General features: G+C 42.7%; 1 protein-coding gene across 2 annotated transcripts in view; it reads right to left on the bottom strand.

The window, feature by feature from the left end:
* The window catches only part of FYCO1 (FYVE and coiled-coil domain containing 1), a 73,504-nt gene that overhangs the window by 41,887 nt on the left and 13,682 nt on the right, over window positions 1–17,935 (bottom strand). Inside the window, exons 2-7 of one of the 2 annotated variants that reach the window (XM_019537156.1) lie at window positions 16,555–16,739; window positions 11,000–11,106; window positions 9,762–9,927; window positions 3,202–3,308; window positions 926–1,069; window positions 35–128 (exon numbers count right to left, since the gene is read on the bottom strand). In XM_019537156.1, coding sequence (XP_019392701.1) covers window positions 35–128; window positions 926–1,069; window positions 3,202–3,308; window positions 9,762–9,927; window positions 11,000–11,052 — 564 coding nt within the window. In that variant the 5' untranslated portion in view covers window positions 11,053–11,106; window positions 16,555–16,739. The remainder of the gene's footprint in view (window positions 1–34; window positions 129–925; window positions 1,070–3,201; window positions 3,309–9,761; window positions 9,928–10,999; window positions 11,107–16,554; window positions 16,740–17,935) is intronic. The other variant, XM_019537149.1, reaches the window with a different exon arrangement.

The following is a 17,935-nucleotide window of genomic DNA, read 5'->3' as shown; positions in this document are numbered from 1 at the left end:
ATGATTGACACACTTTCATTTGTTATTCCATTACCTGTAGGTAGTTGCTGACTAAACTGCTCATGCTTGAACTGCGACTTGGAGGCTTCCACAAATATGCTGAAGAGCCAAGCGAGGACAATGTCCTCCTGTAAATCACAAGGAAAAAACATGCTATTTTGAAAGGCTAAACAAACATACATGCACGCATGCACATGCACATGCCCCCTCCGTCAGTATGCACAGACACAAATTGTCTGCTCTAACATTTGGGATTCTTTTAGGTACAGCCACAGCAGACCGTGAAGCTAGTGTGCATGGTCTCTGCTTCAACTAGGACTTTGCACTTGTCCTTGTGGAATTTAATCTGGTTGACTGTGGACCATTTCTCCAGTTTATCCAGGTACTTCTGGGTCCTAGCCCTACCCTGCAGAATGTCTGCACCTCAACCCAAATTAGTATCATCTACAAATTTGCTAAGTGTGCACTCCATGCCAACAAATCAGACCTTGCGTTTATTGTTGCACTCTTAAGTGGGATCAGGCCCACTGAAGCAAATGTATGTCATAAGGTCATTTAATACTGTAAGTGAAAGAGGTCACTATTAGTTTTGTCAGAGCCTCAGCTTTTGGAGTAGAAGGAACTCAGATCACTTTTCACAGTCACTGTGAATACCTGAGTCAATATGGGACATAAGCTAGTGCCCCTTGCAGTAGAAGGAACATTCCTCGGGACTTCATTAGGCACTAGAGTTGGGTCTTCATGTTCAGTATAATAAAGACAATGAAGACCAGGTTGGGCATAGATCTGCCAGAAAGTAAAGTTTTGTGCAACCTTTTTCCTCCCCTCCTCCCTTAAATATAAACATTGCAGAAGACCTTGCAGATCAGCTAATATATGTTACAGCTCCAACCATCTGCAAAATTATAAAGCTTGTCTACATTACCTTGCAAATGTTGGCCAAGAAGCATCTAAGTCATAGCCTCTGGATGCCAGGTCAAACTGAACATCAGTGAGCTCATAGAGTTGACCCACAATGTCAGAGCTCATTTTAGATTTCAGAAATGGACTCCTTGCATAGTACCAATCACTAAAAAAAGAAGTCAGTAGTACTGGTTAATACACAGAAAGAAGCATCATTGTCAAGATTATGACATAAAACAATCTGTCATGTCAGAGAAAAATTAAGAGGATCCACTTTGTAACAATCAGACTAACCACTGACTAACTCTGACCCCCTTTTTTGGGAACAAAGGGGGAGGACCTCAGAGTGACAGTAGGGCTATTGAAACCTATGGATCTCCTTACTTGAAAACCCCTTAAACAATAAATCTTTACTTTGGGCTTTGGAAAGGGTATGGCAAGGGAAAAGAATTTGTTACATATTGGACAGTTACACTGTATTCTCTGGTCATACATTTATATTTTGCAAACATTTCTTCTTTTTAAGCAAACATAAGCCAATGTAATGTTCACAGGGTGCAGTAACAGGTTGCACCAGCTAGACTTAGGTACAATGAGGCTAGGAACATAAGTTACATTTGTCCCTGGACAAGTTGTGCCTGTGTTTATCCCAGAACAGGAATATCCCACGATTAGTATGCACATATATTTCCCTTCCAATAAAGGTTTAATGAGCAGCTGAACATGCTGCAATTTTTTTGCCACTAGTTCAATAATGCAACCCTGGGATAGCCATTCAGATGCACGTTGGGATGTACTGTTAGTACTGTGAGTAGTTCTCATCTCACAGACATTTTTAAGATTTATCCCAGGACAGTTCACACATGTCTGACAACTGCACTTTGTACTGGGAAAAAACAGCTTATCCTGGGATAAATATGATGTCTGTAGCTAGATCTGTGAAAGTGTTCTCCCAGAAGCTCTGCTGAATCTCCAGCATGGAAGGCAGAAAACTTTAAGATATACAAGCTCCAAAACACCATATATTTTTCACATATTTCCAGAACAAACCAGGGATAAAACTTTTCATGACCTGCACTCTGCTTTTTAATGTAAAATATGTTAAAATATTTCTGTATGTGATCCCCAAGTTATACATAACTAACCATTGATGCTTGTTATTTCTATTGTCTAGTACAGGGCCAGCAATCATTTCAAACCATGAGATTGGAATACTCTGGCTCCAGTCAGGTGCGGGCTGGGTGGTTTTATAGGGAATCAGCAGCAAAGGGGGTTTACCCAGGTCTGTGCTGGGGCCAGGCAGTAGGAGCTGCGCCAGTGCCGCCACTTTTTCCAGTAACTGGAGGGGAGCTGAGTGAGGGCCAGGCAGCTGGGAAGTGCACCCACATTGCTGCCGCCACTTCTTCCTGCACTCCCCACCCCACCCCACCCCACCCGATCTTCCCCGCTGTAGTACAGGTGCAGCTAGAAGCTGCCTGGCTCCAGCTTAGTTTCCCATCTGCTAGAAGCTGCACTCGCACTGCAGCCAGGCAGCATGGAGCAGGAAGAAGTGCTGGTGATGTGGGTGCAATTTCCAGCTGCTTGGCTCCGGTGCAACTCCTTAATGCCCAGGTCCAGCATGGGCATGGGATGAGGCAAAGACTTCCAGCTCCACAGGCCAGATCCAGTAGCTCCACAGGCAAAATCCAGCTTGCACACCATAGGTTGCTAACTTCTGGTCTCATAATATGTATTGAAAAGTAGAAAACCGGCTAGCCAGTGACAGTGGGTTTGTTTTAAATATTATTGAATTTACTCCTTTTTAATAAGTACTCCATTGATGTCCTGGAGTCTAAAAGTCTCTGTCTTCAGAATTAATATAAAACTGGCAATCTTTCTCATACAATCCTGTGCCCATGTACTTTCAATCTTGCTGCTCTAGAAGGTGAAAGGATAGCTTGGTATCCATATCTATTCACTTCCTTCCTAACTCCCCTACTGAGACTAGTAGTGCTGGTGGTAATGACTGCTTAACACTATCAACATCTGTCTAAGAGGAACTAGACTGGGGTCAACAACTCATTTCATACACACCATAAAACAACTGTGAGATGGGAACAAATCTCACTATCTGCTGATTGAAGATGGGTATGAACCAGTAACCTAGACTGGACAGGCTTTGTACCCTATTCTCAAATTCTTGAGCCAACCTCATGGAGGGTTTTTAATTTATCTGAATAACTATTGGATCAGTCGCATATGAGCTAGAGATGAACATCCTGCATCTTCCAATCCTCACAAAGGTACCTTGATATTTACCTTGTTACTTTGGTGTTCATAAAACATTGCTGCAAGGTGTCAGCTAGCCTTTGGTGTACTAAGGAGTAACGTATAAATGCTCTTCCTTTACCAAGAGATGTTCTCAGCTGGGAAGAACAAGCAACAAAACAATAACTTTTAAACACTAAATACATACACAACACATACAGAAAGCATGAATAGCAATTTGGGTTCTTAGAAGTGATGGTAGGTACATCCCCACCAGACTTTCTCACCATCCCAACACTGAGTTGTGGTCTTTTGTGTCTGACAAATACGAAATTGTCATTTTACTGATAGGAAACAGATATACAGAAGGTAGCAAAGGACAGACTGTGCCCCCAAATGTACATATAAAATATCTTCAGATTATACAAGACAAGTAAATTTGCATTAGACTGTGCCATTGTTATACTGCATAATACTATATTTCAGGAATAGCGTATCTATTGAAGTCAACGAGTCAACTCATGAAGTGAGGTGCTAGTCAACGTAAGTATTGCCGAACTCTTTTTTTTTTTTTTTTTTTTTTTGCTTTTGAGATCTGTCTGTTTTGTTTTTACAACCAAATTATTTGGTACCCTTCAAAATATAGAGAGATGTAGTTAGCGGTGTTACTATGAAATCAAGTAGAAGGCAGGGTAGGTTTGCACCTTGTAGACTAAATATTAGCTCTTAAAAACTTGTACTACAGATATATGATGCTCCAACCAAAGTAGATAGGTACACTGAAAGTAGTTTAAAATAGGTAGATTGAAAGCAGCACCCTATGGGTACCTGAACAACACCACAAAAAGTGGGATGAGACTGATTCTCATCTCAAGCCCTTCATAAGCAACCAAACACCCTATCCGCCCAGGTATGAGCTCCCCCAAAACTTATGGATTAAACTAAACAGTAGTGGTGCACTGATAAAAGATTTTCTTGGCCAATACTGATAGCTGACTATTAACCAGCCATATCAGCCAATACTGATCTGATCGCTGATTTACAGAAATGCAGCTGGGCAGCTTGGAGAGCCACGTCCTGCTGGTAAATCTGTAGGCCGGGTTGGGGGAAGGTGTATGGGGGGGGGTGCAGATTGAGGGAGGGAGTGGGGCAGGGGCTGGGGCAGGGGCAGGTGCTAGCCAGCCAGGGCAGTGAATAGAAACCCAGGGTGGGGCGCAGGATGTAGCTGCGGGCAGCTCCCCACTGCTGTGTGCACCCCTGGGGGAGGCACAGGAGAGTATGTGCCTCCCTCTTCCAGATTTCTGTGCAGGGAGGACGCAGGCTGCCCGCTGTGGGCTTGGGGACAGGGGCTGTGCCATCTTCTTCTTGGCGGAGGGGTGGGCCAGGGCTGGGAGCAAGGTGGGCTCAGCTGTGTGGGGTGGTCAGCAGTGGTGGTGCTGGGAGGAGTGGCTACAGGAGAGCTACGGGGAAGTTTGGGGTGGCTATAGCCCCCCAAGACTTCCCCTAGTGCCGCCCCTGCTTGGGATACTCTGCTTTGCTGCCTTTCCGTCAGGAGCCCTGCTCAGCTGATGAGTACAATCCATATCAATTTGTCCTGTAACCCTGCCAGAATTAATAGAGCTAGGTAAGACTGGGCACTCTCAGCACTTCCAGAATGAATGAAAGCCTCCAGCTGGTGGGAATAGTGTATGGACAGTGTTGCTGACAGTAAAGTTTTTTTGAAAGAGATGTAAAAGCAAAGACACAAAAAGATATATTTTAACATAAGTTTTTCTTCCTTTGAGAATAAGAAAAATAAGCCCAGTGGCTTGGTTCACTCTATTTGGAACATTAGGGACGGCTTCATTAATGCGGATGCAATTTTAATGGGTTTCACAAGCTCTCTCACTCAGTGACCTAGTGAATATATACTGTAGCTGCACAAAGAGGGAAGGGAAAAGTTATTCTTTATTCATTATTCTATGATTTCTAAAACAGTGATTAACATCACATCCTCTCATTTCCCTACTTCCAAACAGAAAACATTCTTCCTGGAAAACACTTCAAGTTATGGTTTGGAAGCATATACAGGTTCATCTTTCAACTGCTGATCTCCACCTGAAGTCAGGGGAAATAGCCTAAAAGCAACTCCTCTGACTTCTATTGTTTCATTTCAGAAACAGAATCCTACACACCTGGTACCTGAAGTAGTCAACTGATTTTTTTAAATCATAAGCCACAAGTAAAAAAAAAAAATCCCCCAAACTTCTGCAGCTATTTAAAGAACACAACATTGTTGAATGGTGAAATTTAAGCCCACCGTAAGGTGTTTTAAAAATCTTTTGAAACCTTAAGGCAGACAAGAAGAAATCAGTATTAACTGGGAAGAGAAGACACAGAATTTAAGATAATCATCAGTCAAACCAAAGTTCAATCAAAGTTTCCAAGCTAGATATGGAAAAAACAAGATCAGACGAAGCTCTTATTAAACTACACAAATGCAGAAGGTTTCCGTGGTGTAGGTTGTAGCCTTCTGGTCTAAGGACACAGGCAGACAAGGCTCTTTGGGTAAATCTGATCTCTTTTATTAGACCAACTCAAATAGTTGGAAAATTCTTCTTAGCAAGCTTTCAGGTTTAAATACTTCAGTATTTAGCTTGGGACCTTTGACTGAACTTCAGTATTTATGCCTGAAAGCTTGCTAAGAAGAATTTTTCCAACTATCTGAGTTGGTTTAATAAAAGGTTTCTGTTGTTCATATGCCTCTCACCACATGCAGACAATTACGTGCACCATAATCTGGGGCTGATATGGTCAGATAACGTAAATACACCTTCATTTTTATCTGAAGCAGGAGTGTCAAACCTATTTGAATTGGTAGGCATCATTTGAACTACAGGACTTCTCATGGGCAGGATCCAGCACACAGGCCTTCTCACTAGAGTTGCAAGGGCTAGCACATGAGGAGTAAAGTTGTTGCTGCTGATTTAAATGCCAGGTGGCAATCAACACCTGGAAATTCTGCTGCAGGGAAGGGGGCAGGTGGTTGTAACAGGGAACCCTTGCCCTGTTATTAGACAGTGGAGAAAGAGAGATGGAGGGACAGAGGGCAGAGGGATTGAAGAGAAGGGAGTCACAGGCTGGAGTATAGAGAGCCAGTATCCTCAAAGATGAAACAGCAGTGGCTTAAGGACTCACCAATTAACTCATTAAGCAACTCATTCACAGGTTGAGACTGGAAAGCCCGACCTGGCTACTTAAATCCCTACCAGAGGATGGGAAGGGAGGGGAGAAGTGTTCAAGCAAAACTGGAATCAGTGTTTGTAGAACAAGGTGTCTGAAGCAGAGGTGAGGGGCTCCTGATGCCAAAGTGGGATGCCTTAGCTGGAGGAGACTGTGGAAAGGGGCAAAGCAGCCTACTACTGAAACCTGAATGCTGAGAGAGACTGATTAGACAGGATATGACTGTATTGTTCCTTTCTTTTTCTTCCTCACCGCATAAGCGATCCCAGTGGTTTGGGATGGGATTGTGAAGGGAGGAAAGAGGTCCCAATAAGAGCCTGAGTGGGCAGAGGTGTGGCCGGGGGCCTAGTGCCCATGAAGAGCAGTGAATGGACATAGGCCCCACATCATGAGACTGGAGTCAGTGGATTTTGAGAGTGGCTCCTTCCAGAGAATCAGGATCCAGGTGGATAAAGAAGCCCCAACAAGGTGGTGCTTATGCAGAAAGGGTGAGCCCCTAGGGAGGTGGTAAACAGAGCAGGATGCCCGTTCCAGGGGTAGGGCAGAAGAAGCAAAGAGCAAAAGTCTGGTGAACAATATATGCAGTGGAAATAACCCCCGACTGCCGCCTGCCTCCTGAACTTAGGTAAATCGAGGTGTGGTAGGAGAGCCAAGAGAAAGGGAGGTAAAGCAGGGACCAGGGGAATCATGACAGGCAGCTACAGCTTGCAGGTGACTGGGGAGATCAGACTGATTGCCTTTATTTTCAGCAAAGCTGTCATAGTGGTGTTAACGCCTCAGTATTGGCCATGCCAACACAGTGGTTCTGGGAGCCAGAGTAAGAAGCCCCACAGACAGATCTAGAGGTAATTCATCCAGACAAAAAGAAGCTGTGTGGGCCAGATGACCCACCTCCACAGGCCAGATCTAGTGTGCAAGCTATGTTTGACACCCCTGATCTAAAAAAAATGGAAGAGAGGAATGTAGATTTTGAGATGGCATGACAGTTAACTATACTTTAAGAAAATTTCTCTAGTGTAAATTATGTTGTTTTAATCTGAAGGTCTTGATCTCTATCTTAACAATTCTCTAGTAACAATTTTGTTTCAGTAACTTAATAACTCTTTTCTTATTATTAAAAAAGTGCAATGTCCCCACTTGGGAATAAATGGCTGAGGAGAAATAAAGAGGAAAAAAATGAGTCCAGTGATATTATTGGAGATTCTTCTCACTTTAGAATATAAGCACTTCTTAGAATAATCAATTATGAATTAACAGATGATGTTTTTTCATGACATGTGAGTCTTCCAGTTCAAACAGAAAACCTTTCTTTGCCAAGCTGGAGATTAGACTACTTTAGACGACTATATGTGTATTTTAAAAAGCACTCTTCACAGAGGTCTAAAAGAGATCTGATATAGAGCATGTAGCTGTCTTTCAAGTAAGACTTTATTTTGTTTAAAAACCATAAGTATTATAAGAATACCATTTTTTTTTAGGGAAAATTTAGAAAAATGATTGTTTTCAATCTTTAATGAAAACAAAAAAACCTTTCATTCATTTTTCTACTACCACCTTTTCCTTCTTTCCTCCTTATTGTTACTTTTCAGTGGTAATTTTTAAAATCGGTGTTTTTTAGAAGCTTTGAACTGAAAATGTATGCAAATGTTTAAGAAAATTGCAACTTCTTGTTGATTTCCACCCAACCATTAGCCAGAAGCAGCAGCAGAGGTATATACTTTTAAGTGTAACTGAAGTCATCAACAGATGTAAAACAGATCTCTGCAACTCATGCAATTCAGCAGGGATATAAAGTAACAGAAAGTCAGGATGCAGTGAATTGGGATTGTGTGTGGCTTTGGAAGCAAGCAAAAAGACCACAAATAAAGAAGAATTCTGCAGGGAATGAATACCTGGTTTTAAAGTCAATGGGGTAACAATTCCAGCCCAAGAGGCAAGACACTGGTAGAATCTAATATTAGGAAAAGAAATGCCTTAGTTTTAGCTTTGCCTTGTCTTGGGAAGGAGCTTTCACACACATGGACAGCTGGCTCTGAGACTAGAAGGTCTGCCACCCAACATGGGAGGCCTGTGTTCCTCTTACCTCTTCTGTCTATACAGATGTCTTTTAGGTACTTGGGGAAAAATATTTGATTTTTAAATAAATTTAATTGTCTCCCCAACCTCCTGAACTGAAAGTGGAAATTGAAGAAAGGCTGAGGAGAAGATGCTTCATATCTGAAAGTCCAGACAGAAACCAGGGAAGGGAGTAAGGGTTTTCTTGATAGCCAAAAAGAAAACTGAAAAAAGGGCCTAAGGAGAAGGAAAAATGGATAGGGAAAGCAGGGACTGACTGCTCTGGTAGCAGTCATGCTAGTCTCCTAACTGGCTCTTTGACTACATGGAAAAGTCCCAAGATAACAGCGTCAGGGCTGCTGGCAGGGAAATCCTGAGAGAAGAGATGAAAACATCTGTATAATCACCACATCACACAAATAGCACAGCAGGAGACAGTAAAACTAGACATCTCAGCACACCCTCAGCAATGCTCCAATTATCCTCATGTCTGATTCAAGTCATTCCTTCCCCCACAAACTCAGAAAGGATCAACCCAAAAAAACTTCTCACAGTACTTACCTCACTAATAGATTTAACGATTTAAGGTTTGCTCTCTGTTGATGCTGGACTGAGGTTTTATTACTGTGCTATTTACCAGTGTGTACTTTGCTTAGCTTCATGAGAACAAGTTCACTTTTTATCCTCTTCATGGCAGCATACCTCAGGCGATAAAAACCACTCCCTCCACCCCTCCAAATGATTACATGGTGTTTTATACCCTCAGAGCACTGTGCAAACACTGCCTGAATAGGGACATGAAGCCAAATGCTTTGCTCAGTTACTCTCATTCAATCTCACTGAATGACTGAAAAGTGATGAGAAAGGTAAACGTTTGTTTTCTCTCTCTCATTGGATCAAATCCTGCCCTTATGTAACCTATGCACACGAAGGCAGGCTTGACTCCCTTGATTGTATTTTGATCCAACCCCAGCAGTAAATTTATAGGCATTTGCACTAAAAAGGCATCCTTCCCACTGTTCATCGACTGTTTTCTTTTCTTAGGGGAACCAATAACATGACATTAATTCAGATACTTCAGGGCTAAGATGAGGTCCCTGGGACAAATTGTATGAGTAACTGCATAACTACACAGTCTCCTTCTAAATAATTTGGCGAACAAGTTACGGTGGCTTACCTTTCAGATGGGTATTCTATGAAGTTCCAAGTTTCTTCTACTATATAAAAAGCAGGAACAGCATAAGTCTATATCTGAGGGGTTTTGTAGTGCTCCCAGTAGGCATACAGAAATATGAACTACTTGTTGGAATGATTAATCGACCCAATCTACTTACTTCTGTAATAGACTTGACAAAGCGGATTCCATCATTAGCTCCTTTGACTTTAGCCAGACAGTCACAGAAATAATCCCAGTAGTCTTTCCTGTTCCCCAGCAGCGTGGTCTTTTCTTTCTGGTCAAACTTGGATGGAAAAAACCATAGTGGGTAAAACCTGAAGTCACTGAAATGCATATGGCTATACTGATATCATGTTCCTCTTGCATGAGTATTCACATTCACAGCTCTGATTCATTTTAATTAATGGGACAGGCATGTGCGAAGAAGGAAGAAGCCCTTGAACTCTATCAGTGAGCTTTGGTGAATCTGAATGCTGTACTGTAATTCACAATATAAATCAGAATCCTCAGCTTAATTAGAGAACAACCATCCAAACCCATTTAGAATTATGTTAGCTGAGTGCTGCGGTCTATGATCACTCCCAAAATAATGTCTTGTACTAGTGTGGGTGAACACATTCAGTAAAAACTACCTAAAATAGGCATATAAATCCACACTGCTCAAGATGAAAGCAAGGCAGAGTTCAAAAAGCTTTCCTAAAGGTGGGGAAGCATTCTCAGTTCTGTTTTATAAACTAAGGCAAAAGACTGGTTAAATGACATGTCCATGGTCAAAAAGGGAGCAATTCCTAGAATTATGAAATGAATTAGATCATCTGGAAAAAGAACTGTATGACAGTGATTCAGTCTCTGTCTCCACTAGGGCCAGGTGCCTGGCTAGTTTGGCTATCAATAACAGGGAAGCTACAGAGGGACTGGCTACAGCATGGGCTCTAAAAACCCCACCTGTGATCCCTGGTACTTATTCAAATCATTTTGCACAATAACGTCAATCAAAAACCTATATGTTATTCTGGTCATTACAATTATGCTATCAGGGATAGCTAGATATACTTATCTTGCATTAAAAACTCTCACAGACCTTATTACGAAAAGTTCTGTATGCTGATATAACATGGTGAGTTTCCAAAGCCAAGTGAAAAAGCCTCTTAAACAGTGCAAAATCCCTTGTATTTTCAAAGTAGATTGCTGAATAAAAGACATTACAACAGATATAATAAGCGCTGGCCTGCACTTCAACCCAATAACTAAAAGGAAGATGGCTTGTATTGTGATTGCTCTAATACATTCTGATTTTTTTACTGCTATCTAAATACCGAATCTTAAAGGAACACAAAAAAGACAGAAAACCCCTCAGCAGATCTGACAGAGAAAGTAGCAAATGTTGCTTCTTACCTGTAAAAGGTACTCAAGCTTGTAGGAAAATTTTTGTAAGTTGATGCTGTCATCTGTGATTGGCTCCCCTCCTTCTTTAAATTCTTTGCTTAACTCTGTCACAGCATCTTTAAAACAAGACACCAGAACAAGTAACTAAAAAGAGATGTTTGGCATACCTAAGTAACTTTAAACCAATAAATGAACACATGGATTGCTTCTCTACACAGTGCATATGTGTTCTTTTTCTTTCAGTCAGAGCATTTGAATGACACTGCAGAATTTTGCTGCTCTGATCACGATCCCATGCTGAGCAAAGCAAAAAGTTACAGTTCAAACAGTGTTAATTTGTAATATTGTTTTATTTCTCTTGCATACATAGCTAGTTAATAATATTTAGCAACCCCACCCTCCCAGAAGCTGCTGTAGAAAGCAAACCAACTGTAAAATGTTGAAAACCTCAAAGCACATTTTCCCTCTGCTGCTTTTATGGAGGAAGGTATTTTTTCCAATCTTTATGAACATCAATGACTGCTGGTTTGCAGGGCCAATGAGAATTCTAGCAAATGTAAGCTGCTGAAGAGGATCAGTGGGTTCAGTAACAAGAACAGCCATTTGATCAGCACATTTATCTCCTCAGTGTTTTATTCTGGAAGCTTTAGAGTGCCCTTGTTACAATATACAAAGGGGGGGGAAACATATTTACAAAACTAGAAACAAACAAAATAACCCCCGCTCCTATCTGTAAAGCTCTGCTGATTCAAAGAATCCATCTATCTCAGCGGCTTCTCTTCAAGTAGTATCACAAATGACTGATTTTATAGTGTTCTCTATCCCCCTGGAGGGCTTGACCAGGCTTTAGGTCTCCAGTCCAGCTTCATTAAATTGTTTGAGGCTAGGTAGGATAATCCTTCCTTGCTGCAAATCAAATAGGGTCTCTGTGCTGAGTTCCAGCTTTGCTATGTAATATATCTTTGCTTTTTCCTCACTTGAAGTGTGAAAGGCAGACGGCAGGGCAAAGTGCACCTCAGGGCATCTTTACATGTGTGAGGGTGGGGGGTTTCAATTAGAGCAGCTCTCAGGAGCCACTCTAATTAAAGTGCCAACAGACTCTCATATATTCAGCATCCCATACTTCAAAATGGTGGTGGGGGCACTTTAACTAAAGCTCATTAGCTATTCTGAAGCGTGGGCACGCTGAACACATGTGACACAAAGGCTGCTGGAGGGTGCTAATTAGCATGCTCCAGCAGACTCGATTAATCAAGTTTGCTCCAACATGTGTTAATTAGCATGTGTTGGAGTAGGCATTGGGCATGCGCATAGGTGCCTTCAGAGACTAAGTGGTTCAGAGAAGTATAAGCTTTCATTGGTGATGGAGACCATCACGTAAAAAAAACATATAGCTTTCTGAACCTGTTAGTTAAGGTGCCACCTCTCCCGGGGCAAAGGCAGCAGGGCACAGAGGGCATCCCGCCTCTGACACATGCACAAACCAAGGGTCACACGCCCCCCATGCCTCCCCCAGGGGTATGCACAGTGGCAGGGAGCCATGCTCCCTCCTCCACAGACAACCTGCCCGCGGCTCCGTCACATGACCTGCCCCGACCCCAGGGTCCTTTTCATCCCAGCCCCTGCCCCTGTCCCTGCCCCACTCCCTCCCTCACTGTGACGGCCTCAAACTGCACCCCCAATGCCCCTGCCTTTTCCCCTCCTTCCTCCTGCTGCTGCCCGCCCCCTCCTGACCCACAGTACCCCACATCCTGCCAGGCCATGCAGGGATCCCCCCTTCCCAAGCTCCAGACCTTCCTGCGCAGACCCCCACAGGCTCCAAACCCCATACACACACCCACAGCCTCACAAATTCCACCCCCCAACCCCACCCATACAAAGTACCTGCATAATTGAGTTTTTAGCTGTGCAATTAAAAACTTAATTAACTGAGACTAATTTTTTTAATCGCACAATTAATCATGATCAATTTTTAAAATTGTTTGACAGCCCTAACTGGTAGGCCTGTGCAAATAGGGAAGTATTTGATTTGGATTTGGATTTGGCCGGTTCAGAGGACAGTGATTTGATTTGGAGATTCGGATCACTGTCCCAAATCCATTCGGCCACATCGGCTTCAGAAGATTTGGCACTGATCTGGAGAGATTTGGCCACAGCCTATAATGGGGAATCACTGAAATACCTATAATGTTGTCATTTTTTGGCAGATCTGGATGAAGACAGCAGGGATGGTAGCTTCTTCGGAGGGCATGAGGCCTGCCAGGTTTCAAGGAGATAGGTGCAGGGGTTTCTGGGAAACTGCACCTCAAGCTTCTGAAAGCAAAACTCGTGACGTGGGACTGTATGTATGTGTTAAGGCACAGCGGGGTGAAAACAGCAGGGATGGCAGCCTGTAACGGGGGGCCTTCTCGGTGCTCGGGCAGAAACAGCTCACAAAAAGTACAGAAAGCCTGCAGACAGAGGCTTATATGCTGTTTCTACGTCCCTCTCCCAGAGCCCTGTGATTGGAAGAGGACTCAGGGAAAGATGACAGTCACTGGACAGCTACAGATGTCAGTCTTCCCCCCACACTCCCCTTCCCTCTTCTCAGTTTCTGTTCCCCTGAAAGACTGCCCTCTGAATCTCCAAATCTTCTTCTGAATCTTTTCCAAATCGATTTGGAGGTTTGTTTTGGTCTCCTGATTCAATTCGGATTTGGTGATTCAGCCTTCGAATCAGGCCGAATCTTCTCTGAATCAAATCGGCGACCAAAGCTTTGTACACCCCTACTAACTGGAACCTTTCCATGCCATCCTCCTGTCTCATTTCCCCTGAGATGTCTTATGAAATAGTGGCTAATGATGCTCATTTTAATCATATTAATAAATAACAATTTAAATTGTAGAACTATTGTAGTTGTTGACTGTTTATGGTCACATATTGACAACATACATTATTTTGCATGCATACAGCACTCCTTGCCTGGAGGAATATTATTTAATTCACTTACTGGAATAGAGGGATGTTACTAGTGAAGTTTCTTGAGGATCAGTATTGGGCTTAATATTATTTAACATTTTTATTAACACTACTGTGTTAACACAAAAAGTATGAATATGCTAAGGAGATTTTCTGATGACACAAAGTTAGGAGGCACTATCAATGTAGAGGAGGACCAGAATAACTTCCAGAAAGAACTGGATGTTCTTGAAGACTGAATTTACAGAAAAGGAATAAAACAACCATACAAAATGCATGGTTATGCATATCGGAACTAATAAAATTGGTCCTCATCTATTAGAAACAACAGGGACGATGAAAGGCCTAGGTGTATAAATCACAGGGTGACTAGAAGGCACAAATATTATGAGACCACAAAAAAGGCAACTGCAATCCTGGCTTATACGAGGCAATCCTTGCAGAGATAGGAAAATACAACTGGACTATCTAGTATATCTAGAGCTTTATATATTCCATTAATGTCTAGGAAACCATGTATAATTCTATTCAACCACATTCAAGAAAGATTCATTCAAGCTGGAATACTAAAAGGCTTGGCTTGTTCAACCTAGCAAAATGAAGAGTGAAAGGGAACACATATCCATGAGCTGTTTAAGTTAGACAGTATCAGCACAAGGACAAATACATATAAATAAATAAATAAATAAAAGTAAAAATGAATAAATTCAGGAGACAAATTAGAAGAATGTTTCTAACTATCAGAGGATCTAAAATAGTTTTCCAACAAGAGAAGTGAGGGGAATAACCCTAACTGATTTGAAGATGAATCTTTATAAATTCATGTGGTTACCTGAATTGATAGGACTCCAAACTAGATCTCTCAGCAAGCCTTTTTTAGTTTTATGTCCTACACTTTTGAGCACTGACAACACCTCCAATGAAAATATGATCATTTCTGAGATAAGGAAACTGAAGGACAAAAATACTGTCCAGTGATTTAAGGAGCTCCAAGTTTTTTTAGGAATATTGAGGAGGAGAGTTTTATAGTCGGTAGGGTTGGAAGGGACCTGAGCAGATCATCAAGTCCAAACCCCTGCCATGGGCAGGAAAGGATGCTGAGGTCAAACGACCCCGGCTAGGTGTCTATCTAGCCTCCTTTTGAAGACCTCCAGGGTAGGAGTGAGCATCACTTCCCTTGGAAGTTGGTTCCAGTTCCTAGCCGCCCTGACTGTGAAGTCGTGCTTCCTGATGTCTAGCCTGAACCTACTCTCGATCAACTTGTGGCCGTTATTCCTAGTTACTCCTGGGATCACTTGGGCTTGATTTTCAGAGATGCTGAGCACTTGCATTTCCTTTCCACTGCAGCTGGATTTGTAGGCTCACAGGGCACTTTTACATATGCTTCAACATGTTCTGATTAGAATGCGTTGGAGCAGACTCACCTTCTCCCCTCGCTGTCAACACTACCAGTGGCATCTGCGGCCAGTCCTTAATTGCCGCTGCCTGCAACCTGCCGCCCCCCTGGTCCCTGACAGTGCTGTGGCTCCCTGTGGGACCTCACTGCTCGTTGCTGCCATGCTCCTGCCACCCCCAGTGCCACTGCCACCTGCAGGAGCTTCCCACGCCCACCCAGCCTCCAGGGTCATGCGGCGTTCATGGGTTTGATTAATCGAGTCTGCCAGAGTTTTGTAATCACAATGCTTCAGTGTGCTGCAGCATCTTGTGTATTCACCTCACATTTCAAAACGGTGGCAGTGATGCTTTAACTAACACTCACTGAACAAGCTTTAGTTAAAGCACTTCCGCCTTTCTAAAGTGCGGGATGCTGAATACAAAAAGCTGCAGGTGTTTTAATTAGAGCGGCTCTCAAGAGCCGCTCTAATTAAAATGCCACCCCCCGCCCTGGAGCACATGTATAGGCACCCACAGTGCTTATAAAAAGTAGGCCAAGAGGCATCTCAAACCTTATATCCAAAACCATTGTTTGATTTTGAAAATGTCTTAGTTCAAGTCTGAACAGGAAATCCGTGACAAAATTGGGAAAACAGCAATGACTTCCTAATTTATTTGTGTCTTATCCACAAAACCATCTTTCATAGCTCTGCCTCCTCACACCCATCTTTGATTACTCAGGCAAAATTTTCCCTGTCTTCTCTCCCATTCTTCCGTACCTTGGGAGGCCTAACTTCATTGTCTGAATAACATTTTTGTCCCTGTGACTATCTGTGATCCATAAACATGGAAAAGAAAGTTCTGATTTCTCACTTACATTAATTTTACAGGACTGTCTCTCTGCTCATTTTACTGGAGATAGTCCAGATTTATACCAGTGTAAGAGAAGAATCCTGCCTAGTGTTTGCAGAGACAGCAAATCCTAATCCCAAGGGGATGTTTTTTATTATAAAATTGATACAGTACACAATTTGATATCCTAAATAAAGCAGAGTAAATTTCATGCAGAATATGAGATAAGAGTTACTTCAACACCGAACAAACATGTCAAATTATAAATGCCATGCACAGATTTCAGACAATTATAAACAAACCAACGTTGTGCCAAAATAACAAAAACATGAGGAATGCAGACTGGCCTGTAAAATCATGTCTGTCAACAGGCAGCGTACCTTGCAAATCCCGGATAATCCTCTGTAGCTGGCTTTCTCCACTGGTTGCTGCCATCATGAAAACCAGAGGGGCTGCAAGCCTATGATGTTAAACTTTTCATCCATCTACAAAGAAACAGCAGATTCCATGTCCATGATGACCACTCAGCTGGTAAAGATCAGTCTTCTTTGTAGAATCTGAAGCTCTGGAAGTAGAAGATCTTCTTTATATATAATCTGATGCTAATAATGCACCCATGCTCAGTTGTGGCACTTCAGAGTTTTAAATATTAAATGGGTTTCTGTAAAGCTGGTTTCCCCCTAGCAGCCCTAACTTACTACTTTCTTTCTAATTAACCTTTGTGTTCAGGGTTTCTGTGTTACCCCCTCCCTCCCATTATCAAAGTTATCCAGGCAATTTGGGCAACAAGTTTCACCCCCTCAATAGAGCTACAACAGAGGCTCCTCTCACCAGCTGCTCCAACCTGGGAGTCTAGACAGTTGGGTTTCTGATCCAAAGGAATTTCCGATTACATGATTGTTTCCCTGCAGGAACTCTATGCTACACCACTTCTTTGTGAGAACACTGTTATAAGCGTATTTAATTCCCTCTAGTGAGCCTCAGCTTTACTAGCCACACTACCGAGAATGACCAGTTCTGCTCTAGGTGAAATAAGGTCTGATTCCCTCCTCTGAGATCACATGACACTCCTAGTCTGATCTGCTCAAATCACTGATAACCGTTGCAGTCCAAAAACTCAAGGCAAGTCTGGTCAGATCTTAGTATATCCAGTTTCCAGTCTGTGTAACGTAGGGGTGTCAAACATACAGCCTGTGGAGCCTCTGTGTCCAGCCTGCTGGGCTGATGATAGGCCACTGGAAGTTGCAGGGCATGGGCTGCTGCAAAATTCTGGGCCCCTTGGCTCTATTGCCATGGCTCTCAGTGGTGAACGCGGATCACAGCTGCCATCCCCAAACTGTCACTCTGCACCTGGGCCCCATCCTCAGGACTCCTCATGGCCCTCAGACCCTGCACTACCACTGGGCCTACCACCACTGCACTGGCCATGGCAGTGACCCCTGTGCCTGAGTTGGATCCAGCCTGCAAGGAAGCCTGAGGTTCATATCCAACCTGGGCCCCCAGGTGAGTTTGGCACCCCTGATGGAAAGACTAACATGTTATTTTAAGTTTGCATGGCATCCCTGGATGATAGGGTTTTTGTTTTTTTTAAGTATCCCACTTTCTGTTCCATTCATAATGACAAGTGAATCATAATAATGGTACATGCAACACCTTGCAGAACTTTTCATCCATAGATATCAAGGCACTTTACAAAGCTAGATAAACACAAAGGGTCAGATTTGCTTGTTGTCTTAAACTGGGGAGAAATTCCTAAAGGTC

This window comes from Crocodylus porosus, unplaced genomic scaffold (genome assembly GCF_001723895.1).
Source record: "Crocodylus porosus isolate Cpor-Errol unplaced genomic scaffold, CroPor_comp1, whole genome shotgun sequence".
Classification (NCBI taxonomy): domain Eukaryota; kingdom Metazoa; phylum Chordata; order Crocodylia; family Crocodylidae; genus Crocodylus; species Crocodylus porosus.
This window is presented reverse-complemented; position numbering and strand designations above follow the sequence as displayed.